Below are 25,984 nucleotides of genomic sequence, written 5' to 3' on the forward strand. Positions count from 1 at the left end.
TTATTTATTGCAAGTTAAGGACAAAAGGTAAAATCCTAAAGGTACAGTGAAAACCACATTGCCCTCATTACGTATTGCATGTCCTTTCATAAGAATACAAAATTACTCGCCATATATTTTATTTTCGTGAGATGCCTCCAAAAATACAAATGCTCATAACAAGTATAATCGTCGTTTTTACATCATCCTTTATTTATGTGAAACCATCGCAATTAATCACATTTGTTTTATGTTATATACTTGACATCTTTCACATTTTCATCATGGGTTTTCTATTAAGTAAATGTGAAATGTACCATCAATTTGTAGAGACTCCAAGGATGTGATTTACACGCATAGCTCACTTCAAATTCATAACTTTTATAAATTAATATAAAACCTAATGTTGCAGTTGACTGTCCAATAGACTTATGATACATATACGAACATTCCGTGTGGGAGGAATGGTGGGTTTAAAAGGCTTGATGAGCCAGACTAGTGTGTAAAAATGCTGAAACTCATAAATTAAATTGAATAATTCAAAATTATTGTTTATCTTACAGATATGCTTTATTTTGTGAACAAATGCTTTATCATTTGATATCCATTTCTCAATTTTCCTTTATTGACTTGTTGAACATTTCTTAACAATATTATTTATAACAAAGGACATAAGATTTATACAAAATTATTAATATGAATAATTTAGCTTTCATACAGCAATGGAAAGTGTATCATAGATGATTCTTATATTGCAAAAGTTTTATTTTATTTAGAAAATGCCCTTTTTTGATGTACCTACATATGCATGTTAATGTTGGTTATCATAAAAGATTTAAATTCAATAAAACAATGGATTACTGCGTTTTCATGATGGACATTTTTGCATGATTTTATTTCCGTCCCCAGCTTCCTTGAAGTTTATCCCACGATGAATCAGAACGTTTTCCCCAAAGTCCTCTCAAATTATTCCAATTGCCTTCTCGCTTTCTCCATGTATTCTGACCTTGTCGTTTACCAGTTCCTTGTTCATTATATATTTTCCATAATCGCTTATCAACTGTAGTTAGATCTCCATTGGACTTATAATTATTAAATGAAGAATGTTTTTGTGCATTAGAGTCACTATTATCATAATACGATGGAATCATATTTTGCGTATGATAATTATCCATTACATTCTCATTACCCTTTCTCCATTTTTCCTGTAAAGTCTTCCACATTTTGTTAGCTTCATTGATTTCATATGTTTGTTGATTATTGCTTCGACCATAATCCCCACTATAAAATTTCATTTCAGCCGCTGTGTGATGTTTGATGCTGGATAAAACGATTATTAAGATAAGTGAAAAAGCTCTCATCCCATTAATCCAATAAAAATGCATTATTTCGCAGAGCTGTTTCTAATCCTATTAGAAAGAATCTATAAAAAAAGAGACAAAAATAGGGGATTACAGACCTGAAGTAAATTGAAGGCAAATAGTGACAAGTGCAATTTTTTAGCGCATTTATTAATGAATTTGTGTGCATATTAAGAAGCATATATGCTATTGACAGTATATAATTGATGCCTTATTCATCAATAATGGAGTCAATTTGCATAATATGAATGAATAGAATCATTTAAATTATGTTGAAAATTCTAAACAGGTACAGTTCCTGCGAAACATCCAAAACAAAAGTTGAAAACATATTTTCGCATTTGATTTGAATTGCTTCTGTAAGAGCAATTTTTGTAAATAAGTAATTCCATCTTTCTTCATATTTGGGAGGATTTCAAGCAAAATAAATCACATTAAAGCATTCAATCTTCACTTAGCAAGAAATCTTCTTGTGAGAATATAGTACTGAATATTGATAGAATAAATACGAACGTATTTATTGATGGATGGCAAGAAAAAACAAATTTAACGCGGAACATAAAAAAAAATTAAAATTTATGCACATAAATTTTCTCATTGGTACATAAGGATAAAATTCTTTGCCTTTGTCTATTCGATTTCGTTTAAAATTGATCCTTTTTACGTTTAGTTGCATAATTTTACTTGCATTAAAAATCTGTGGTTACACAAAACCATAGAATATTATTTATTAATGGCAAACTTAAAACTTTTTTTCATCCAAGATAGATTTAAGCTTTATAAAACATTTTGCACCTTGCTTAACAAGGGTCAGAGTCTAGTTTAATTTTTTTTCATGTCCGTAAGGCTGATTAGTATTGTATGTTATACGCCTGTACATTTTTTCATCGCCTTTCCATTCATTTGCGTCAATTTTATTAGCAGCTCTGAATTGCTCGGATAATGATATCTTTATTAAATTAATGCAAAGCAAATTTATTTGACTTTTCATCGTTATAAGATGCATAAAATTATCATCAAACAGCGTCTAAATTGAAAATCAGTGCTTCTTATTATCTTAAAATATTTTTTTAGCTGTACGCATTCTAATAATTAAGAGATTTAAAGACTATTCTAAATGTCAAAGGTAAAAAGAATCAAACAACATGGCTAGATTGCTAACACAAGAAGGACGTCATTACTTTGATGACGTCATTGTGTATATACGACGTGTTAAGAATCTTTTGCTATAATTTTATATCTCAGATGGCTTCAAATAAGTTTTAAAGGCCAAAAACTTTTTGAACAACCAAAATAGGATTGCATAAATTAGTTCTGAGTCATGACCAAAAACAGAATTTACCCGATCGACACATATTGAAATCTAGGCACTACGACAACGAGTTGGCGGTATTCTTAGAACCATGTGGGATCTACAAGAACTGGATTTTTCTATTGGCTGTCTCTTGACTCTAAGTATCTACGACGTCGTGATAGCAACATTTCAAAGCGTGCTGATCGGGATACGATAGAAACAGATATACATATAATATTGAACAGACATTAAGCTTTTTTGAAATCTTTCTAGATATGACATCAAAGATTCTAGAATTGCAATAAGTACTTAGTGATGGTTTCATTTAACTTAGATGCATACTCAGTCAAATGATCGTAATTAAAAGGAAATGCTTGAACAAAATAATGAGAAAGGATTGTTAAATAGTTTAGTTATTGAAAAAAAACAACAACATACATATGAACATTAAACTGGAAAGAGTGCATAGAACATAATTTATATGAACCCCGCAGGTGAAATTTCTTTCGTTTAGAACATTTTCACATACTTCAAGTGTCACATTTTAAAATTTAATGACGCTGAAAAATTCCATTTTAATTCTAATGACAAAGGCTTTCTCTTACTTTTTCTGACATCTCTTTCTGTATGAAATGAAAAAACCAGGGTAAGCTTAATTGTCAGCACATATATTTTTTTAATTTTTATAAAATTATCTATATAACTAAATTTTTTTATGCTTTCTCAGTTCCAAAAATAAATTTTTGGCCATAAAAGGATCACAACGCTTCGAGTGCCTTTAAGGATTAGAGGTAAAAATATCATAATATAAATGATTTTTTAACACAGCATGGGCAATTTATGGTAAAGGAGCAATTATCTTACAAGCCATTGCAATTATCTTTCAACGGTGATTAACATAAAATGTTTTAATCTGTTACTTCTTCAAAAGAAGTTCATAATTATGATTAAAAATTAATCATTATTTTTTGAATAGCTTTCTCGAAATTAACATTAAAATTTAAGGCAGGTATAGGACTTACTGTATCAAGAATTTGATTCATTACTAACTGCATATAGAATAAAATATTATTGGAAGTAACAAAATGAGCACTAAGAGTTTTAGCAACGGAAAGCATAAAGTGTTCTTTAAATTTGTAACAGTTACTGTTTATACAGTATTCAACTTTTTATTTGTTGCTCAAAGTACAAAAGAATGGTAAATAAAGCAAATTGTTTGCTAGCAAGATGCTTTTTTTCTTTAAATTAACTTCCTGATTCTTTGTGCTACTTCATAGAGAATAAAAAACTTTTCAGATTGATTTTCAACATTCTTGATTTTTTAAACTATTGAAGTTGTTGGAACTATTTTCAAAAGTTTTATAGTTGTTGATTTTCATTGAACATTTCACAGTTTGTTCTTTAATTAAAGCAATATGAATTTTTATCGTCACTAATTGAAACATATTAATTCAACTAAAGCTATGCATGATAAATCTGTTCACAAATATTCTAAACACTACATATGAACTTTACCTTAATTTGCATACAGGATAATTATACGTATATTATCTGCAGTAATTAAGCTCATATACGTATACAAATTTCTTTATTATTTCTATAATACTAGATACTTTTTCTACACATATCACTGTTGTCAGTTGAGCAATTCAACTGTTGCGACAAACATTTTACCATTTCATTTTATACACTCTCTCTATCCTTCCTTTCAGTTGCTAAATTTTCATTTCTTCTCAACTGTTTCATATAGAATTGAATGAAAAGGAATGACGAGATTCTGTCGACGAGTGTAGAATAAAAAATAAAGCCGAATGAAATACGACGAACGTATTTTCCACGTGATAAATTTCCCTAACTGTGAGAAAACAATTTTCACTACTTTTCTTCCCCCCAAACATTTTTAATCTCTCACATTCCTCTCTTCAAATCTCTCATACTCTTCCTTTTCTGATCAGTTTTATATTAATCATCATAATTCTTATCAGTGACATATGATAAAAATAAATGACAAGAAGTGATTTGACGCGTATCAAAAAAATGCACATGTTTGTTTTGTGGTAAATGACGGTGAAATAAGACACAATGGATTCTTTATTCATAAATACAATCTGATTCATAAATAGATTTTTGGTAAATTTAATGGGGCATGTGGCATTAGGAAGTTAATTTTGATAATTAGCAAGTAAAATGTGTTTAAATAAATTATGTGCCATTCGAAATTGACAGTATGTTTGCGTAGTTAATAAAGTCACAAAACCACAGCATGATACATATTTTATTTCAATTGATTCTTAGAAATAATGATATGGAGTCATCAATCTAATGCCATAAATTTACTTCAATTTTTTAACATTCCCTCTACTGCATGCATTTTTCAGCTATGAAGAACAACTTTATTGATTCATTAATAATATAAAAACGCATTATAACTGTTGTAGGCTAGAACCTAGCATAGTTCTATTAATATAATAAAAAATGATTTACAAATGAAGACTCTATACTTAGTTCTTAAATATGATGATACTTCTAAAATCATTGAAATACTAGCAACTGAAAAAGAAAGCTTTAAAAAATACTTTTATTTAATTACGGAAAATTAACAAAAAATTTATTACTTAAATTCAATTAATGTTGACAAAAAAATTACTTCTACAGTCTTTTTCTATAAATGAACTATAATTTGTATGAAATATGCATTAGTAGAAATGATTTTTTACTATTAACTTTTTGATCTTTACTATTTATTAAATTATTGTGCGAGATTTTCAAGCTTTTATATCATTGTCTGAATGAGGTTACATTTTGGATATATCAGTTTCATAAGTCTTATTGTCGGCATGTTCTCACAAGAGTTAGTTTAGTTTGAATAACGAAATAAAAAGGATTTTAAGAATTGATGAAAATTAATGATTTTTATCGATGAGTTCAAGTGGGTTATACAATTTTTGGTATTTTTACTCACTAAATGCTTTTAGCACATTTTTTTGTTAGTGAAATATTTAAAAAATAAAATATAAAAAAAACTAATACAGTTCCTAATATGATGTATATAGTATACTTTACAGAATTCTTGCAATACAGTTAAGCATTTTACTTTAATTTTTTTTAGCAAAAATCAAAGTTTCTTACCTTATTTATAAAATAAAATTAGTATTGAACGATCGATGTTCTGCATTTCCATGTTTCTTTGAGACTGCTTCGAGCATTTAAATTATAAATGTACGGGAAATTTGACTTTTGCATATTAAATTACGTATAAAAACATATTTTTAAAGAATTCCAATTTAAAAAATAAATGAAAAAATCTAAGCATTAACACTCACTATTAATTCAAGAAACTTCACTTTTCATTCTCTTTGAATTAATTTTAAGTGTTAAAGGCTTAATAATAATTAATATTAAGTCATAATGGGTTGACTAAAGCACAATTTTACAAATCCACTGATAAAATTATTTCATTTAATATTTTAATCATTATTGTTTCAATTGTACTTTTATAAAATTCTTGTTGCTTGAATTTATTCTTATTTGAAATGAAATACTTAATGTTAATGAATGATAGTTTTATATTTCATTTCAAAAAATGTGCTTAGTTGATTATAGAAAAAATTACCTCTAGGAAAATAAATTTTCAAAATTATACTGAACTATAATAGGAGGCAAGAACGAAAACATGATTCCGCCGAAAATTCCGGAAATCAACATTGCGGCGGCCATCATTCCAGCTTTAACTTGATAAACAGGATTTGTTTGTGATCTTGGTGCATACATCATAGCTAGGGAGCTCAAATATCCCGAAGAGAAGCTCATTAAAACAGCAATCGACCAATATAAATAGTCATTCTTAATATAAACTGGAAGAACTCTCGTTACTCCAAGTGGATGATAATTACACATTAAAAATAATGGTATGAAAGCAATACGAAGAAGAACTGGCCATACAAGGAATTTTGGTGAAGGCTAGATAATTTTTTTTAAAAAAAAAAAAATAAAGAGAAAAAACAACATTAATTTAAAATAAATTAACAATGTTTTTAAAACATACCCATTGAACCCACGATGTTGTCAAACTTCCTAACATTGCAAAGACGTTAAACGTTAAAAAACAAGTGATTGGTGTAAAGAATTTGTTGCTTATTATTCCAAACATATCTTCTTCACTCGTCGGTTTAATATCGGAGTGAACAGTTGGAAAAACAGATAACGTTACGAAGAAAATCATGAAAACATTGAAAAGCTGTAAAGACGATTGTTTGAAAATTGTCCAATATGGCGGTTTTCCACTTCCAATGATATTTGATCTGCGCGATTTTTCCTGAGCTTTTTCACTTTGCATTTCATGATAACGAAAGAATCTATTTAAAGGCATTGCGAAAAACGTATCAAAACATATCAGAATAACAAACATTGCTGTTATGAAGTAATAAATTGCTGCTTTTCTAACTGATGACCATATGAAACCACTCATTATGCTAATAACAGTAGCAAATGTTCCACTAATATTTGACCCTAGCACTACCGCTCCTGTGTATTTGGATGGAAGTTTAGCAGCCATTCCATAAACTGTATTTTGGAATATTCCTCCGAACACTGTAGTAAGTAAAAAAAGATTTTATTAAAAGCATATCTTTATAATTTAAGGACAATATGACTTACTGTTGAGTACAACAACGGATGCCATTGTGACCCAGAAAAATGTTCCTGGCCATTGAGATGAATCAACCATGGCAAGAATAACAGTTATTAAAAACAAAATAATCTCAATTATCAAACTCCAAACGACTCGTTTTGTGAGATCGCCCCTAATTTAGACAAAAAAAAATATATTCATAAATTAATTGAGTTATTAGGTTAATTTAAATTGTTGATAAATGCTATGATTGATATTTACCCTAGGTTAACAAAAATGTTCATCCAATTGAAAAGCACATTAGGAATTTGTGACGCGAACGTTAAATAAGGCATGAAATTTGCTGCATATTCTGTATTATTGGTTCCAGTGTAGTTTGGTGAAAGTTTATAGTCCACAAAATATTCTTTTGCAGTAATAAACATGTTCCAGGGTGTCACTTTACGCGACATTATCAGTAATTAGGATAGTTATATCAAATTATTTCTGTTTAATTTATCAATTTTTATTACTTACACGTTCCAATCCCATGAAAGAGTAAAATGAAGAAGATTATTTTGAATCTATCGGACGGTGGCTGCATTTCCATTTTCACTCGGTCCATGGTCAAACTCCTGAAATTCAATTCATCTTCTTGCAAGTCATTACGTGCTTCCCATGACGGTGTTAGCTTTACAGGTTCTGTTGAATTATTTCGACCTGTTTAAAAATATTATAAAAAAAATTAAGCAATTTAACAACAAATTTTTTAAAAATATTAAGTTTCTCTTCAGTACATCGCTTTACAAACAAATAAATCGAAGCCATAATACGAAATTTGACTACTTCTTTAGAGCACGAAGGTTTTGTTAAAACTGATTACAGAAAGAAAATCATGATCATGAATACACGTTAAAAGAAAAATAAGCATAAAATATTTTAAACAGTGAGTCGTCTACATCAACAAATACATGCATACGTTCATGCTTGCAAGATTTTTTTTTCGACATTCTTTTATGAAGTTTTCTTTTGTTATAATTATTTATCATCAGCCTCTTTTATTCCTATACTGCAAAATTTGTGTTTTTCGTAAAAAAAGGGATATGAAAAAACCTGATTTTTTGATATACTGGATAAAATGGTCAAAAAAATCCACATGATTTTTTTTCTTGCATCGCATTCTTGCAATTTTGATCAGTCACACTTTAGGGGTCATATCGTATTTAAATATTTCATTTTATTTTAAAATTAATCTGAAGACGATAATATAATTTAGGAATTTGACGCAAAACAATTTTATACTTCTTTGTATTGTTGTTTTACTTCAAAAACATGAACGTAGATTTCAATTTGTTGAAAACAAGTAAAACACAAAATTTCGATAAGAAATTACTTCCGTCAACAAAAGGAGTTCAAATTTTCTTCCCTACGTCGTACATATTCTCGGAAATTCTAATATATTTTTTTTTCTTAATTGTTTTTTAAGTAAGCAATTTTTTTTCTGTGCTTCGCCAAATTAAGAATGTTAATAGTTAAGAACAGAGCTCCACGTCGATGTTAATCGGATTTTCAATGCAAAATCTGAATCGATTTTGTGCTCTGGTTAAAGATATGGAGACTGAGACCAAGACATCCCAGTCTCTCCAGAGTCTTCGTAAAATTCCATTATAATCTTGGTATCAAAGATTTATCGAAATCTAGACTTCGGAAAACGATATGAATTTCTAAAAAAAAACTATAAATGCTAATATTAATTAAAGTTTTCAGAAGCCTTTTAAGCTTGTTATTTAATATGAGCTCTTTAGGTCAGTGAGGCATGTTACATTTAATGAATAATAGAATCATATAATATGAAACTTATATAGGTCTTTTGTTTAATTTTTTTTTATTTAATTAATCTTACTTGAAATAATAGAAGGTTCCGTGGACCGTCCTAGAAGTGATTGCTCTTCACGTTTTTGTGCCATTTTATAATGATATAAATTCTATCCAGAAAAGTGTTAATCAAACATAAAAGGAATCTGAAAAATAAAAAAATAATAAAAGATTAGCTATAGAATAGACTTGTCATTATCACAAGATTAGTCAGCAATAGCATATTGTACTTTAAATCTGGAGCATTTCTTTCATCTTCAAGTACTTTGATAAATCTCTAAATAAATACCCTAAAACTGAAACTGTATTATGCTGATCCTGATAAGAGATATTGCCTTCTTTTGTTAAAGTGAATTTGACAGATTTATGACTTAGGTATGATGTAGTATTTAGTAATAACGATGATAAGGTTTTGAAACGCTCAGCACAATATATGAGTTCAATATTCGCTAATTCAAACTAACGTGATTTTAAGCACACAAAATATATTTAAATGACAAATTGCGTTTCACATGTTTATATATATATATAGGTATACTGATTTTCAATATAATATGTAGGCAGCTAAACCAGATTTTTAGAAAATCATTTGCATCATTATGCAATTTTATTTAAATATCACTGGTAAGAACATTCGATAAGAACTCGTGATTTTTTGACTATTTAAATAAGCTCACCTTTTATGTATGATAGAAATAAATCATATGAATTTCGAGACGATGAATTTTTAAATTACTTAATACTACACTAAGAGCGTCCAGAGCCGCTTTCCAATGTTTACTGATTACAGATTAATTAAAAATTTTAAATTCAATAAAAAAACAACACATGTATACAAGTAACTAACGTGAGTTTTTAACTTAATACCGTCTAAGCGCACTTGCAAATATTTCAAGAAAATGTTTTGAAAAAGTAATGTCATATATTGTCTTTATACTTATTCTTCATCGTATTATAATGTCAAGGATCAGGTTCTATCTATCATTGGAAAGTCATTAAAAGAGATATTCAAAAGTCCATGGCCAATATGTCACATTTAAAAATTAAATTATTTTTAAAAAAAGCTAAAAACGTTGAACGGCGCAAAATTTTTAAAATTTAATCCGTCCGTTATAAGAGATTCTAGTTAAATTAAATTATTTTAAATGAAACAAGCATAATTATAATTTATCAGCTTATTTCTTACTAATTTTCTTTAATATTATGCTATTTTGATTATTATATATTTTAATAACAGCTAATTGGTTCATAATTATGAAATTGAAACAACCAAAAGTTATTCTAGACGCACTCATAAATGTTGTGTTGTCAGAATCATCGAGTTTTACAAAAAATATTGGATTAATAAAATTTGTCTAGTTATTAAATAGCTAACAATATTTCGACATAATTAATTAGGCTAAAGAAAGAAAAGACACAAAACGAGCCATGTTTGAAGTCACAGATTTGCAAAGTAAGTATGAATCAGTGCAAAAAATTTCATCTTTGAATCAAATGTTGACTTTTTTCTTGTTTATTTAAAGAAATTGGTCTCGGATTAGCTGGATTCGGTATCACCTTTCTGTTCCTTGGTGTATTGATGATTTTCGATAGAGGTCTTCTAGCAATTGGGAATGTGAGCCATAATTTAAAATCTAGATTTGAAGAGTTGATTTAAATTCTACAATTAAATCTGATTTCTTTTTAGATACTTTTTATATCAGGACTAACATGCATTATAGGGTTCAAGAGAACATACAACTTTTTCTTTCAAAAACACAAGATTAAAGCTACAGTCGCATTCTTTTTGGGAATTTCAATTGTTTTATTAGGATATCCATTAATTGGAATGATTGTTGAGACATATGGATTTATTTTATTATTTGGAGGATTTTTACCCGCAACAATAGAATTCTTACGAAGAGTACCGGTCATTGGTAATTTCCTTAATTTACCAGTGATATCAAGTTTAGTTAGCAGAATTGAAGATAAAAGAACGAGGGTATGATTGTTTTAATTTAATTGGAGATTTTAGATTAATTAATGTTTACGGAAATTCATTTATATCATACACATATTTATTCAAAGCTTGAACAAAGAAACGATATCTGAAGTGAAAAGTTAATTTATCTGAAATAAAATAGAAGTCATTAAATGTAAAGATTTATGCTTTTAATATGACTTAAAATTTCCACACATGAACTTTGACAAATAACGTTACTGTCGCTGTTTAAGTGCTAGACTACAAGTCATTTATTTTTTTTTATCGTATTCGTGCATTACGAATCATTTTTAATTGCGATTAAGTATCTATCAAAATCTAATAAAATTAATTCAAAGAATTTCACACAAGCTATCGGACATAATCTAAAATCTGACATAGAACCATAAGAATATAAATCTATCATTAGAATCTACATTTAAAAATCTTTAATTCGTTTTAGGATAACTATGCGTAATTGATGAAAAATGCATACATTTCTGTAACTTTTAAATGTTATTTTTTTCGTACATATTGTATATTTTTTTTTTCAAATGGTCGATAAAGTTTGAATAAAATTCAACATTATCAGTGTACCCAATTATTGTTAATGACATAAATTATCTCGTTACAACTACATGCAATATATTATTACTTCTGTTTAAGAATTGTTTTCAGCAAAAGATTCGTTTGGCAAAGTGCTGGCTACTTATTGAAATTTTTGATTCCTTGAATGTTAATCAGATTGATTACTGAACCTTCTCTAATTTACTAATTAGCTCGTTTCCAAAGGATTTGGTGTATTCCTTGCTATGTTGTTCCAATAAAGAGTAAATGGTCTCAAAAGATTCGATATTTTCTATCTCACATGTATCCAATTCATTTTCAGACACTATATGAAAGCCTTGACTATCCAGAAGAACTGTCATACTCTAGTTAATTGAGAAAATATATAATTTATTAGGTATTTAAATAAAAAAAATGACACTTTTAATTTCATGATTTAGGTTTTGTTATAAAGCGTACAGAATGCATACATTTATAATTCATATCAAGATTACTTTACCTTTCCTTCAAGTAGAACTATATTTAGAAAAACATTGCTTCCATCGCCTAATAAAATAAACACTTTAATACCAAGAAATTGAAGTAAATTTAGAAATGTATTACTTATTAATTTATTAGATATTTCTATGAGTTTCACATGATTTTTCACATCGTTTATAACACCTTCTGCTTCTTCTTGCCAGTCAATAACTTTTTCGGCGGAATTGCTCATTTTATACTTTAATTAAAGCTAAAAATTGAATATAACTTTTAATTGCACTGCGAATCGTTTATAATTTCCAATCCGAAGCTTTTAAAAGTTTTTTAGACATTTGCGAATCGCAAAACTCATATGTTTGTAAACAAAAGTTTTTTAAAAATCAAATTAAAGATTTAAAAAAAATTAAGAACAAGATGAATCAAGCTTTACTTACGGAAATCCAAAAATTTGCAATGGGAAAAAACTTTTATCGAGATGATCCAGCTGAAGGTAGTTTATTTAATGCTTATTTTTACTTTTTTTTTGAATAAAATATTTGTTTTATACAGCAATTCAACTTGTGAAAATTGCACTGAAGCTATTAGAGGAACTTCCAGTTCTACGCGATTGTATATCCGATTATTTTTCCTTGATAATTGATACTTATATCGCAAACTATATCAAGCAAGATGTAAGTGGTTACAAACATCCAGCACATATAAATAAAATTAATAAAAAAATGTGATTTTTTACAGAAAAATGCACCACTAAATGAATCTGATGAAAGAATTATTTTGATGATTAAGGAAGGTCTTGAAAAGTTGATTTTGGAACAGTCATGGGCACCAACATATGTCTCTCAATGGACACTTTCAAAGCTAATAAAACCATCTGTTGAATATGCAAAAATTCTTAATCTGGATTTTAAAGGCTCTTGTAATCTCTGGCTTGGATGTAGTGCTACTAAAATTCTTTTGGAACTATGTGGACTATGCTTTAGTTCATTTGATGATACTGAAATGAAGAGATTTATTTTTGATCTCGAAAATGTTTTTGTGGATAACAGACCTAATTTTGATTGGTGTGTTGCTCATTTGAGCTCATTATTTCCCATGAAATTCATATCAAACATTTTACGAATGCCATCAATGCTAACGCCTGCATTTATACCGTCAACTGTAACTGTACTCGAGTATCTTTCAAATTCTCGAGACCAAAAACTAAAAGTTCTAATACGTGAAATTGTTGAAGAAGCATTAAATGCAGATGTGAATGAACTGAAATCAAAGGACTATATTCCAAATCTTATACAACTTGCAAGCAAGTCAGAAATATATGCTCAATGCATTCTTAATGTATTTCTAGAATACATTGAACTGGATTACGTTAAATTTCTTGACAAAATTAAACGACAAATCATTTTAAGACCATTGGATTATAATCCTGACAAACTACACGACATTTTACCAGAATTGATTTTGCGCTTAAAGGAAAATGGAACAAAATTACTACTCACATTGATGGACAATTTTGAAAACAATCGTTGGTGTGTAGAACTTGTGGAATTAGTAATTCTTGAACTTGAATCCATGATATACAATGATGATAAAACATGCCCGTTGGTGTTAGACATTCGAAAAGAAAAAAATTGGCCGTGCTTGTGGAATGCATGTACAAGTCATAAGAAAGTGCTCCAACAAACTGCTATAAGATTGATTTTATTAGCAAGCCATCAAAGAAATACAGTTATATTCAGCAAATCGATTGAAAAATTACTTTCTGAGAATACGTTAACAAGTCCGTATATTATGAATGCTATAATTAGGCTGCTTGATGAAAATATTGGATGCAGTGAATCTCCAGACATTAATATAGTGATTTCTCATGTGCTGCAGCAATTATCAATCGATTTAAATAATGTAAAATTGCAAAATAAGTGTTACTTCACTATTAAAAATCTAGTGGATTTAATGACACTAGAAAAGGATGGTCAATGCACGTTTTTAAAGCGAAATTTGGTCACTAATGCTGTTCAATCATCTTTTCGAATTACTCTTCAAATTTGGGAAACTTTACTTCGAAAAGTCATGCTAACTGCAGATAATATTACCAAAAAGATTGAAACTAATGATGAAAATATGGATGATCCAATGCAAATTGCAGACATAGATAGTGAATGTATTTTTGGAACAAAAGATCAAATTCATATGATGACGAATTTAGTTAATCATCTGAATATGAAATTAATTAATGTTTCAAATGCTGTTCGATGTGAGAAAATTACTATTCAGTATTTCTTTTGGAGCTTAAAGGAAACAGATTTACTGACAAAGTCGATAATTATGGAACGTTGCTTTAATTTGCTATCGAAACAATGTTCAGGCAAAAAAGGAATACGAAATGTAGCAACAAGAGATTTATTAGAAGGAGCTTTGTTCCTTTATACAGATATTTTTAAGCCAAAAGGACTTGTTCAAAATATTTGTGAGCATAAAAACTCAAGGAAGAAGGAAATGTCATTACTAAAAATGAATCAGAAGCAAATCGTTTCCCTAAATTTCTCTAAATCATCAATTTTATTACATTCTGGAATTATTGGATCTGGCATCTCTAAAAGCAATCAACATTCAAATTATGTGAATGATGTTGATGAAGAAATTAAGAATTTTTATGTGAAGGCAATTGTTTCATGCTGTCTGGATGATTCAGAAGAAGGAGATGAAGATAAATCTAAAATTGTTGATGGACTCTGTAATGTTTCTCAGTTACTCGTCGAACTTGTGTCAAGTGATGTAATGTATAATGGATTACATTGGCCTATTGAGGAAGATTTTACAAAAGTTACAATGGAACGAGATTTGCATGTTCGACGAATTTTTAAGAATTGTCCGATATTATGGTCAATTTTAGGATTATTAGCTCAATACAGAATTCCATTATGGTGCAATTGTAGTGTATTTCTTCGTTCATTGTGTGCATCAATAATGCATCATTGGAGAGCTAAAGCTGAAAATCGAAATGAAAATAATGATGAGCTTCTATTTTTTACAGTCAAATTTCTCGAGTTATTGTCACTTGCAAAATTACTTCCACCTCCTCTAAATAATCTTCATATTGTTGTAGTCTACCTTGAGCCAAGTGAAATCGCATATGTACTTAAAGAATGTGTGTGGAATTTTTTCGTTGCAAAAGGTTTGAATTCTTACAACCCAGATTTAAATGCCGAGCTTCACGCTTCAGAACAATTCATCAATCCACTTCGTAACACAATGCAAAAGAAGCTATCTATTTTGGGAAACATGTATTATCAAATGAAATTTACTTAATTTTACTTCCTTATTCTTATCATATAATCTTTAGCTTACATATGTAGTTTATAAGAGAAATAAAGCTTCAAATAGTTCTGAAATGAATATCACTTATTTTATTGAGATCCCCAAACTATTTTTTCAATCCAGTCAATGTGGTATGAAACTTTTGTATATATTCCAGGAGAATTTTTAAATCCACACAATATGTCTCCATAACTTGTTATTCCAATTAAAACAAACACACATTTGCCCTTTCCTAAAAATACTTGAATTGGACCTGTAAAAATTTTTATAATTTTTTATCAAGGAAATGATTCAAATTAAATGACTCACCTCCAGAATCTCCCTGTTAACATTACGAGAATAATAATAAAATCTTAAATTAATTCACATTTTCAAGCTTTAAACATTGCATTACCTGGCATGTGTCTTTCCCTCCTAAAATATTAAAAAAAATTAAATCTCATAACATTTGTAAATGGAATTGTTCACAGATTTACCTTCTAATTCACCAGCACATAATTTTGACTCATCTATTTTAGTATCATTGTAGATTTGTTGACATGTATTGTTATCAATAATGCTTAGTTCCACTTTTTTTAAATTATTTGAAGTGCGAGTCGTTAATGCTTCAGTTAATCCCCATCCCGTTGCAATAGCCTTACTATTTTCAATAAGCATCTCAGATGTTGAAAGACATGCTGGTCGTATGTATTTTGAAAATGTGACCTTCTTTACAAGATTTATAATTGCAATGTCGTACTTCTTCTCATTTGACAAATATTTCTCGTGACTTATAAATTTGGCTATTGGTACATCATTCTCGGGTAGATATTCTTCAGTCATTTTCAAATTTAAATCACCAAGACGAACAATTGACGGTATTAATCCATTTGAATTACTGCAATGTGCTGCCGTAATAACATGCTGCTCAGAAATCAAGGAACCACCGCAATTGAAATCAATCTTATTATTTAGATTTTTGTATCCAAGAGCAGCCATGTGAGGGAATTCCCCAGCTCTCGCATTTTCTCCACCAATGATAATTCCTTGTGTAAAAAGACATGGATTCACTTGAATACTATGAGAAGTAGGGATCAGTAAAAGAGAATTAATCATCATTGTTTTCTTAGATTTCTCAAAATATTCATCACACTTTATTTCACTTATACGACGTGATTTATTCTGTCCAAAAACTTCTAAACTAATGGATTTAGATGTCAAAATTAAGATAGTCAATACAGCAAAAATAATTTTCATTGCTTTATTATTCTTTATTTTATAATAGAGGAAGATTAAATATTGCTACTCAGTTTTAATGAGAACAAATTGATACAAAAAGAAAGCTCTTAAATACTCTCAACTATAATGAAAGTTTTCAACCGTTTTCAGAGAGGAGAAGAAGTCAATAACAGGATTTTACTGATTAAATATGAATAAAAAAAGAGTCAAGGTCTTAAAGATACAAGATACATATTGAAATAATGTAAATGTATACATTAAAAATTAACAAGATAAATACAGAATAAGAAACATGCTTGTTCTTTAAGTAGTCAATAAGAGTTTCCTATTCTCAGATTTAATTATTTTCTGAATTTTTCAAAATATGCAGCTTTGATCAAAGTTTAATCTGAGTAGACATTAGAATTAATAAATTAATTATTTTGATGCATTAAATAATAAAATCCAGCAATACAATAGGACTTTTTCCTATCCAGATCCCCAAACTTTCTGTTCAATCCAATCAATATAAGCTGAAACTCTAGTATAAACGCCAGGAGAATCTTCTGCTCCACAAAAAGTGTTTCCGAAACTTGTTACTCCAATTAATATGTAGACACATTTATTTTTTGTTGATACTATTTGAAGTGGACCTCCTGAATCTCCCTAAATAGGTTGATAGCATATAAAGAGAAAGAAAATCAAGCATTAATTTTAATATATATATAAATTATAAAAACAGTTATTTTACCTGGCATGTATCTTTTCCTCCTAATAGAAGAATTAATTAGAAAATTCAAATTAAAATAATATCAAATAGAAAATAATTAAAATTCAGTAAGAAGCTGGAAGCATCAGGAGAACAAAAAAAGTTGGGCTTCCATCAGGCGATTGACGATAATAGTCAATTATTTTGGCTACATAACATCTATTATTAATGACAATAACGACACCTCAATGGAGATAAACCACAGCGTACATATTTTGCAGCTAGATATTTACATACTAACGTCTAGAGAACGAACCAACTCTTACTGGGATATAAGGACTAGAGCCATGAATAAAATCTAACTTCGTAGATGGCAAAAGATTGAAAACTTATAGACGGCTAGCGACAGACTAAACGAAATCTATAGGTGGTAATTGATCACAATTGATTTATACGGTCAGCAAACTAAGTAAGGTGTCGGAATTCTTCAGGGAAATTTAAATTCATGACAACTTGTTTTATGGGAATCCCGTTTTGTCAAAATTTGAACATTCACATAAAACCATTAAGATGCCAGAAATACCTGTATCACAACAATTGGTGTTGTTCACACTGAATTTTCGAAGAAGTAAAGAACTTAACCCATCACGAGTTATGAATTTAATTAATAAAATGTGTTTTAACAAGTAACTTTGAACTTACCTTCTCCTGCACAAATTTGATATTCATCAATGGTTTGGTCGTCAAGAAGTCTGCGGCAAGTGTTTTGATCTTTAATAGGCAACTCTACCTTTTGCATGATATCCGATGTATGATCTGTGAAAGCTTCAGTTAATCCCCAACCAGTTGCAATAGCTTTTTGAATATTTGCTGTATTAGTAGGTACCATTAAGCATGCAGGTCGAATATCTTTTGAAAGTGTTACTTTGCTCACGAGCTTTATAACAGCAATGTCATTTTTACTTTTGTTCGGGTCATATCTTTCGTGACTTATAAATGCTGCAATTCCTACATCCTTTTCGGTTGATGTGCTTTCTCTAATTCTTAAATTTAAATCTCCTAAACGAACAATTGAAGGTTTTTCACGTCCAGCTGTTCGACAATGCGCAGCAGTTAAAACAAATTGTTCAGATATTAATGATCCACCGCACTTAAAATTTACTATATTGTCCAAGTTTTTGTATCCAATAGCTGCAAAAATGTGTATTAACATTTAAATGTTTCAAAACTTTACATAATTAAAAGTTTGAAGTTTATCCTTACCAGCCATGTGTGGAAATTCTCCAGCTTTTGCATTTTCGCCACCAATAATCAATCCTTGAGATGCATCACAATTGTCAGTTTGAATACCTTGTATGTTGGGTATTAAGGATAGGGAACCAACTAACACAGAATTTTGAGCTTTTTTCAAATATTCATTACATTTTCTTTCACTTAAGCGGAGTGCTGAATTAGAACCTGTTTGAACAGGTCGATTAGTTTGAGTATTTTGTGGAATTCTGTTATCAACTGTTGGTTTCGTTGTTTGTTGTTGTGCATAATATAAATTTTGTTGATTTGGATAGTAAAAATTATTGTTCGGTCGATAAGTCTGTTGATTTGTTGGTTGCTGATATTGTTGATTAAAGCCAAATTGACCAAAAATATTGTATGGATTTAATTGAAACTGATTATTATACTGCAATTGTGATTTTATAGATCCAAATGTTGAAATATGAACAACAAAGGCAAGTATAAAAGTTCTCATTTTAAATCCTTTCAAAAATTCCTATTCTGTTATAAATTATTATATTTACATAATATATTTAAATATGAAAAGCACGGATGAACTTATTGATCTTTGATCTGCTGTAAAATATTGGAAACTATTCTACTTATTAGTTTCTTCGATGTTGATAAAAATAAATAAAATCTTAGTAACACTTCAACTCACAAAGATGATTCAACTGTGACTGCTTTAACTCTCTTAAAAGACACAGATCCTCTCAATACTAAACTTTTGAGAGACTTATTTATTAGCACGTCATAAGAAGTTTAGTCAAAAGAAAAGACATTTGACAGACTGACTGATACAAGGAACTATTAACCACAATAACAACAAGCCTCTTTCAAGTTTAAGTGAAAATGAGGCCAACGAACCAAAGACCACCTATAAACAAATAAATAAAACCTGCATTTATTTTATGTCAATCTAGCTTCTTGTTAAACTTTGGTTTTACTTATTCCATCCATTTGACATTTATATGATGTAATATGTGGTGTATAAAATTTGAAGGACATATTTAAATATTTAATTAACAAGAAAGTTTTTCAAAAATATCATTTACATATACATGCGCTGATTCCATTTGTTCTTTTAACTTGTGATGTTTTAATAATATTGTGTTTTCAAGAACTTATTTCTCTCTGCGTTTTTTCCCAATGATAATATAGCTTATTTCATTATCATAAATTAATATAAAAAAGCAACAGTTATGCAAAATTTCACTGGAAGAAGTATTTCTTGGAAAATATCATTTCTTTCGTTTTTTATATCTCATATGTATTTATTATCAGTAAAATTGAGAAAGAAATTAAAGATTTTATAAAAAAAAATTACTCCATAACTAAACTGCTGACTTCTTGTTCATTTTGATTTTCTGAAGCTTGTTCTGATTGAACTAAAAGACTCTTGCAGCTCAATCCAAAAAATGTCCTTGGTTTTAAATTCCTGTTGTTAACAGCTACAAATTTCCATCCAACGTGAGTAAAACATCTTGAGCATACTGCTATTTGCCAAGCGTAGCCAGGGAACCAACTAAATTCCGTTGAAGGTTTATCCACCATTTTTACAGCTGATTCAAATGTTTTGATTACTGTAAGTGTTTCATGAACATAGCCTGCAGGATTGCAGTAACTAGCATTTACTGCATCTTTTGACATTGCAAAAATATCATTGTAAATTGCAATTTTGTTTTTACATCTTTTGCATAAGAAATAGCACATCTAATAAGAAACAAAAGATAAAATTAGTTAATGTTAAAAAGACACTAATACCTTTATCATTAACATTACATTCATTGTATATTAAAGAATATAATGCATTAACCAGTTAATTATAGATATATCTCAACTTGAACTTTCTTATGCGTTCGTATTAAACTTTTAAAAAACTGATAAAAGCAAGAAACGGACAAATAATTTGATAAGGACTTACATAATTTAGCGAATCACCAATTAACATTAATCTCTTATTAACACAATTTGACTGGAATACTTTTAATCGGTCTTTGTAATTTAATGGGACATTTCTTGCGAGCCAAAATGATTTTAAAATTGGATCTGTCGGTGCTTCTATATTCAACATAGCCAAATATCGTTCAATTTTATCAGTGTGAGTTGCAATAGAGTATTCTTCATACACAAATCTCGGCCACCTCGTTGATGCAGCTAAAAATTTCTGAAGATGATTTTTTTTGTTGGTGTTTTGAAAGTGTTTTAAATAACTGTTAGATATTGTAAGCAGGTATGGATCTTGGAGGACAATTTCAGGTAGAATCTTAACTTTTGCATAGTAACCTTGATTTCTCATTGTAATACTCTCTTCATTATTAGATTTTACAACTACAAATCTTTGTTGTGCTTTGGATTTAATTTTTACAAGTCCATTTTGCAAACCTTTTTCAAATATTTGGCAAGTAACTCCATATGTTTGCTTCTCTTTTTCATCTTCTCTTTGAAAAACTAAGCCAAATACTAATCCTTCTTCGTTATTTGACAACGAAAAGAAGCGGTCTTCCAGCATGATCATTGGCAAAATTTCTCCAGGAAATAAAAGAGAATGATGCTCACAAATAGGGATTTCATATGTTTTATACGGTTCAAAATATGAAAATCCCCGTACATTCTCTGTATTTCCTAAATATGTATGTTGTGTAGGCAATTCACAGTCAAAAAATTGTGTTTGATTTGATTGTGAAGCTTCTTGTATGTATTCCTCAAAAAGTCTATCTGAAGACACTTCATCATCATCATCATCATCATCATCGTCGTCGTCTTCGTCATTATCGTCATCATCATTTTCAGCATTTGAATGTTGAGGATAATTATTAAATTCATTATCTAAATTATTTTCTTGTAATGTTGGCTGAGAGACAAGTCTTCGGGCACTTCTAACTAGCGAAACTGCTAAATTTCGATTGCTCGATGAATCTGTATTTTCTTGCTGATTCGACTCTTCATCTGATTATTAATTAAACAAAAATGAGCAAGGAATGATTAAAAACGATAATTAATATTAGTTTTCCATTTAATTACCTTGATTTTCCATTATTGTGTATTTTCTTTTCTTTCGTTCTGTTTTTGTTTTTGTTATTTTCTATTTAACGCTTTTATTCAGCTTATCTTATTTCTCTTTCTTTGCACTTTTATCACATCAACTAATTGATTTTCCGACCATCGGCATTTTTTTGTAATTGTAGTTATAGTTTATAGTGAATCAAACATGCTTTATGTTTTTATTTATACTTTTGCGACCTTGTTTTGTCGGAGTTCAAATCCCGACTGAACATATTTATAAAAAGGGGTTTTCGACTATGTACAAAAATTATTTCTTTTTCTTGTGTTTTAGTACTTACCTATACTAACAAGATTAAGTTCTAAAATTTTGTGAATCTAATTTTACATAAATTTCAAATAATTAATTTCAGTTGATAAAATTTATATCAATACCGTGTTCAATGACTCATATCCTCGTATTTAATCTGTTTAAAAGGATTTAATGAATTAAATAAAAAATACCTAACTTTCTTCAGAGTATTAATAAAAGCGTTTAAAAATCTAACTGCAGCGATTCGCAAATTGAATGCAACGAGAGATTCAAATTGTTATAAACGTTAGTTAATTTTTATTAGTTAAACATTTTTCCAAACAATCCTTTCAATCCAGTCCAGATAATATGATACTCTTGTATAAACCGCTGGAGTTTTTGGAGATCCGCATAATGCCGAGCCGTAGCTTGTAATTCCAATAATGTGATAAAGACACGAGTTTTCTCGGAACGAGACTTGCAATGGAGCTATGAGTTAAATATTTTTAAGTATAAGCACAAGTAAAATATGTTATCTATAATTACCTCCCGAATCGCCCTAGGATACGTGAAATAGAAAGAAAACCATATTTTATTGCTTTCTTAAAATTAACAAAAAACTCATTACCTGACATGTATCCTTTCCTCCTATAATATATATATTATTTTAAAATAGGTATACAAATTTTTTGATTAAAAATATTAAAAGTTTACCTTCTAAAACTCCAGAACAAATTTGCGAATCATCTAAATATTTGTCTGGAGTTAGAGATAATGAATCAGACAGAAACTTATTACAGTTATCATTATCAAATATGTCAAGTTCAACTTTCATCAATTCATCAGATGTTTTTGAGCCATATTGAGTAGCACCCCAACCTAAAGTAATAAATAACATGAATAATATATCTAGATATAATTTTTCTTCTTCGTCTGACCTGTTGCAATGGCTTGTGTAAAGTTTAAGAAACTTGATTGCCACAAACATGCTGGACGTATATATTTTGAGAAGCTAGAATTGAAAAAAGTGCATTTTAAATTCAAGGTTTTGCGCGTAAAAAAGTAAAGATTAAATACGTGACAGAAGATTCCAATTTGATTAATGAAATATCATTTTTGCTATATTTGTAACTATGCTGAGGATGCTTTATAAATTCTATTATGTTTATGTCTATCTCATTAGCGTTATCGTTTTTGGTTTTCAAATTCTGATCGCCTAATCTAACAAAACTTGGGCTTATTCCATCCGACTTTTCACAATGAGCTGCACTCAAAACATAATTCTCCGATATCAAACTTCCACCGCAATCGAAAGTCACTTTATTAGATTTCATCCAACCTATAGCTGAAATATTATTAAAATTGTCACATTTTTCAAAAAAACTTACATGGTCAATATACATGGGTTTTAGGACAATGACAAAAATCATACCTGCCATGTGTGGAAATTCACCTAAACATATAAATTGAAAAATAAGGAAAATCATATTCATATTTGCGAATGTATTCAAATGACATCCTCACCAGATTTTGTAACATTACCTACATTAAAAGTTATAAATGGAAATATAGAATTTAAAGCACATGGTATTAACTATAAAGCTTACCGCCTCGAATCAAGGGTGTACTCTCATCACAATTTGTTATAGAAATAGAAGATGCATTTGATTCTTGTGATATTATTAATCCCCAGACGTAAATTTTCTTTTTTGAATATTCACTGTACTCTTTACATTCTGAAAATGTATGGAATATTTTTTAATATACCTAAATGGATTTTAGCAATATTATCCCTAACTTTGTACACTGATCCTTTCGGCAGTTTGTGGACAGCACAATATTAATTGTCCATCTATGAAATTACAATACGTCTCTGGAATTTTTTTCTTTTTATACTCTTTATGTGCTTGTAAGCATTCTGATTTAGGTACACAAATTCCATCAGCATTATCGTATTCCCGGACACATTTATCTCCAACTTTTGGATCTTCAACTATATAAAAGAATTTGCGTTAAATTTAGATTTAGGTGAGTATATTCATCTTTACCTGACTGACTGACTACAAAATTTCGCAATAAAACTACAAAGACCAAAATATTTAGTTTAGGCTTCATAACTCGGCCGTCTCTCTGAAAATACTGAGAATCTCGACTAGCTATGAATAAATGATAATTAGCAGAGATACTGACAGACGTATTTAAGAGAGTATTAATGTTAACACTTAAACGAGCTGAATAAAGTTAAACAGGTAATTTGAGAATGAGAAATCTCTTTTGTAATTTATATATTAAAGGACATACCCTGAATTTACGTCATAAGCCACTACCCGTTACTAAGCCACTGGCTTAATTAAAATAATTTAATTGTTTTTAAATGATATATTTAGACATTGACAATCAGTTAGCACTAGAAAACATTAATAATTTTTAAAATTTCCATGAAAATTTTCAATTTTCTTCATTTGTTTACATTTCTTTACTAAGCCACTACTCGTTATTAAGCCTTTTTTTGAGATTTTGAAAACTTTTTTCTTCCGATAAGCCACTGGCTTATAACGTAAATTCAGGGTAAACAAGTTGAAGATATGTACTTTTAACATCCATGCATGCTTTAGTAAATTGTATTAGGATATTCAGTTTTTTTTAAAATGTAAATTCGCCGATGACTTAACAATTATTTCTCAATTTAAGAGTAAAGTACATTTTTGCACTCTCTTCGTGGAATTAAAACAATTAAAAAAGTCGTAAATGAATTATGAATTATCCCGAACAGCACAAAGTGTTCCCTAGGTCACTATTATGTCGTCGTATAAAGAGTAAGATGCGAAATTGTTCTGACTTCACCGTGACGGTTGATTTCAAACAATTTTTGTTTCAAAAAATGAGGTTCGCTGCATTGTGCTACTCGGGTTAAGCAACATGTGCTTTGATTTTTCTCACATCTTTTGATTAACACGAAAGAAAATATTTGAGTTAATTTCTGCTAAAACAAGTTTGTAAACATATGAAATTGAATGCTGAATAGACCTGTGGTGGGCAAGATGTGTGCTGCGGTACACTAGTGTCGCCCAAAATAGTTTGTGAATGACATAAACCGAATGTTGTCTGCGGTTATGGTTGGCCACCACTAGACTCTTCTATAAAAAAAGTTAGGGTTGGGTCCGAAATAATCTCTTTCAACCTCAAGTTATTTTGATGAATTTCTTCTGAAATTGGGGATGTTCTGGTTTTTGGAAGAGGGAAAATTGTAACGAGTGGGAAGGGGGTCTAAATATTCTTTTTACGTCACGTAATAAGCGAACAGCTCCTAATTAAATTTAATTATAGGTCATTATAGCTAATTGGAAAGCCAAAAAAAAAAAAGAATGAAATATTTGAAGTGCATCCCTGAGTTGATGAGAATAAAAAAGCTTTGGAATTAATACATACAAATAGTTGCCATACACCAATTGTTATTTACTTTTTATTTAATAACTTCAGTTATTTTTACAATAATCAAATAAATGTTAAATCTCATCATAATAATAAAGATATTCAAAATTATGTTTCATAATTCTTTAAAATCAGAAATAATCCTTAAATTCGGAGACATATTTGATTGTAACATTTAAATGCCACATAAAAATAAGTTTTAAACTTTAATTCCGCGCATAATTTGTTAAAACAGTTATACATTTTTTAAATAAACATTAATTTCCATACAATGATTTATAAAATACAAATTTGTATTTTTAGGAAAATTGATTTTTCATTTTTTTTAAATTATTGTGAATTAAAATTAATATCTGGACATTTATGTATAAATATTTCTCCATAAATTGATTAATCTTTCTTATGAGAAAGGATAATACTATAAAATTAGAAAGCTCTATAGAATCTCTCTCGTGTCCAGAAATTTAATTAAAATCCCAACATATAACATTATCAATCGATTATGGCAAATTGAATTGCAACAAGATGATTGATTATAAGCTCTTTATATCGTGAGGAAAATAGAGACGAAAGGCTTTAGAAATAATTTTTAGATTTTCAGTCAGCACATTTCTTTTCATATTTTTGTAATCTGATCAG

At 29.1% G+C, this 25,984-nt stretch overlaps 7 protein-coding genes across 9 annotated transcripts; 2 read left to right on the top strand and 5 right to left on the bottom strand.

The window, feature by feature from the left end:
• Nucleotides 1–5,266: 5,266 nt before the first annotated feature.
• Nucleotides 5,267–9,959, bottom strand: Ent2 (Equilibrative nucleoside transporter 2). 3 transcript variants are annotated; one of them, XM_070647536.1, is made up of 7 exons: nt 9,796–9,959; nt 9,147–9,264; nt 7,781–7,963; nt 7,526–7,703; nt 7,291–7,436; nt 6,680–7,224; nt 5,268–6,594 (listed from the first exon to the last, which is right to left on the bottom strand). In XM_070647536.1, the coding sequence occupies exons 2-7, from the start codon at nt 9,208–9,210 to the stop codon at nt 6,250–6,252; spliced, it is 1,461 nt and encodes a 486-aa protein (XP_070503637.1). In that variant the 5' UTR covers nt 9,211–9,264; nt 9,796–9,959; the 3' UTR covers nt 5,268–6,249. The 3 variants fall into 3 exon arrangements, with proteins under 3 accessions (XP_070503639.1, XP_070503637.1, XP_070503638.1); XM_070647537.1 differs by lacking the exon at nt 9,796–9,959 and adding an exon at nt 9,408–9,559; XM_070647538.1 differs by lacking the exons at nt 9,147–9,264; nt 9,796–9,959 and adding an exon at nt 8,041–8,112 and having other exon boundaries at nt 5,267–6,594.
• Nucleotides 9,960–10,392: 433 nt separating this feature from the next.
• On the top strand, nt 10,393–11,684 carry LOC139095965 (vesicle transport protein GOT1B). The gene is made up of 4 exons (XM_070647539.1): nt 10,393–10,571; nt 10,642–10,733; nt 10,806–11,099; nt 11,542–11,684. The coding sequence occupies exons 1-4, from the start codon at nt 10,547–10,549 to the stop codon at nt 11,554–11,556; spliced, it is 426 nt and encodes a 141-aa protein (XP_070503640.1). The 5' UTR covers nt 10,393–10,546; the 3' UTR covers nt 11,557–11,684.
• On the bottom strand, nt 11,261–12,435 carry LOC139095966 (GSK3-beta interaction protein). Its single transcript, XM_070647542.1, has 3 exons — nt 12,249–12,435; nt 12,145–12,191; nt 11,261–12,010 (listed from the first exon to the last, which is right to left on the bottom strand). The coding sequence occupies exons 1-3, from the start codon at nt 12,355–12,357 to the stop codon at nt 11,828–11,830; spliced, it is 339 nt and encodes a 112-aa protein (XP_070503643.1). The 5' UTR covers nt 12,358–12,435; the 3' UTR covers nt 11,261–11,827.
• Nucleotides 12,436–12,486: 51 nt separating this feature from the next.
• Nucleotides 12,487–15,518, top strand: omd (integrator complex subunit 5 omd). Its single transcript, XM_070647922.1, has 3 exons — nt 12,487–12,615; nt 12,675–12,796; nt 12,861–15,518. The coding sequence occupies exons 1-3, from the start codon at nt 12,540–12,542 to the stop codon at nt 15,429–15,431; spliced, it is 2,769 nt and encodes a 922-aa protein (XP_070504023.1). The 5' UTR covers nt 12,487–12,539; the 3' UTR covers nt 15,432–15,518.
• An 11-nt stretch (nt 15,519–15,529) lies between these two features.
• On the bottom strand, nt 15,530–16,418 carry LOC139095746 (serine protease snake-like). Its single transcript, XM_070647212.1, has 4 exons — nt 15,917–16,418; nt 15,835–15,854; nt 15,750–15,762; nt 15,530–15,693 (listed from the first exon to the last, which is right to left on the bottom strand). Exons 1-4 carry the CDS (start codon nt 16,416–16,418, stop codon nt 15,530–15,532), a joined length of 699 nt encoding a protein of 232 aa, XP_070503313.1.
• Nucleotides 16,419–16,666: 248 nt separating this feature from the next.
• Nucleotides 16,667–24,101, bottom strand: LOC139095747 (transmembrane protease serine 9-like). Its single transcript, XM_070647213.1, has 15 exons — nt 23,962–24,101; nt 23,712–23,906; nt 23,521–23,649; nt 23,438–23,455; nt 23,346–23,366; nt 22,991–23,258; nt 22,852–22,925; nt 22,628–22,792; nt 22,542–22,561; nt 22,460–22,472; nt 22,245–22,402; nt 18,610–19,114; nt 18,049–18,537; nt 17,389–17,408; nt 16,667–17,303 (listed from the first exon to the last, which is right to left on the bottom strand). The coding sequence occupies exons 1-15, from the start codon at nt 24,026–24,028 to the stop codon at nt 17,127–17,129; spliced, it is 2,319 nt and encodes a 772-aa protein (XP_070503314.1). The 5' UTR covers nt 24,029–24,101; the 3' UTR covers nt 16,667–17,126.
• Nucleotides 19,863–21,887, bottom strand: ohgt (E3 ubiquitin ligase component cereblon). Its single transcript, XM_070647923.1, has 3 exons — nt 21,643–21,887; nt 20,543–21,567; nt 19,863–20,331 (listed from the first exon to the last, which is right to left on the bottom strand). Exons 1-3 carry the CDS (start codon nt 21,653–21,655, stop codon nt 19,942–19,944), a joined length of 1,428 nt encoding a protein of 475 aa, XP_070504024.1. The 5' UTR covers nt 21,656–21,887; the 3' UTR covers nt 19,863–19,941.
• Nucleotides 24,102–25,984: the final 1,883 nt, after the last annotated feature.

This window comes from Chironomus tepperi, unplaced genomic scaffold (assembly GCF_022539635.2).
Source record: "Chironomus tepperi strain 1889 unplaced genomic scaffold, CSIRO-AGI_Ctep_v1 contig_376, whole genome shotgun sequence".
Lineage (NCBI taxonomy): Eukaryota > Metazoa > Arthropoda > Insecta > Diptera > Chironomidae > Chironomus > Chironomus tepperi.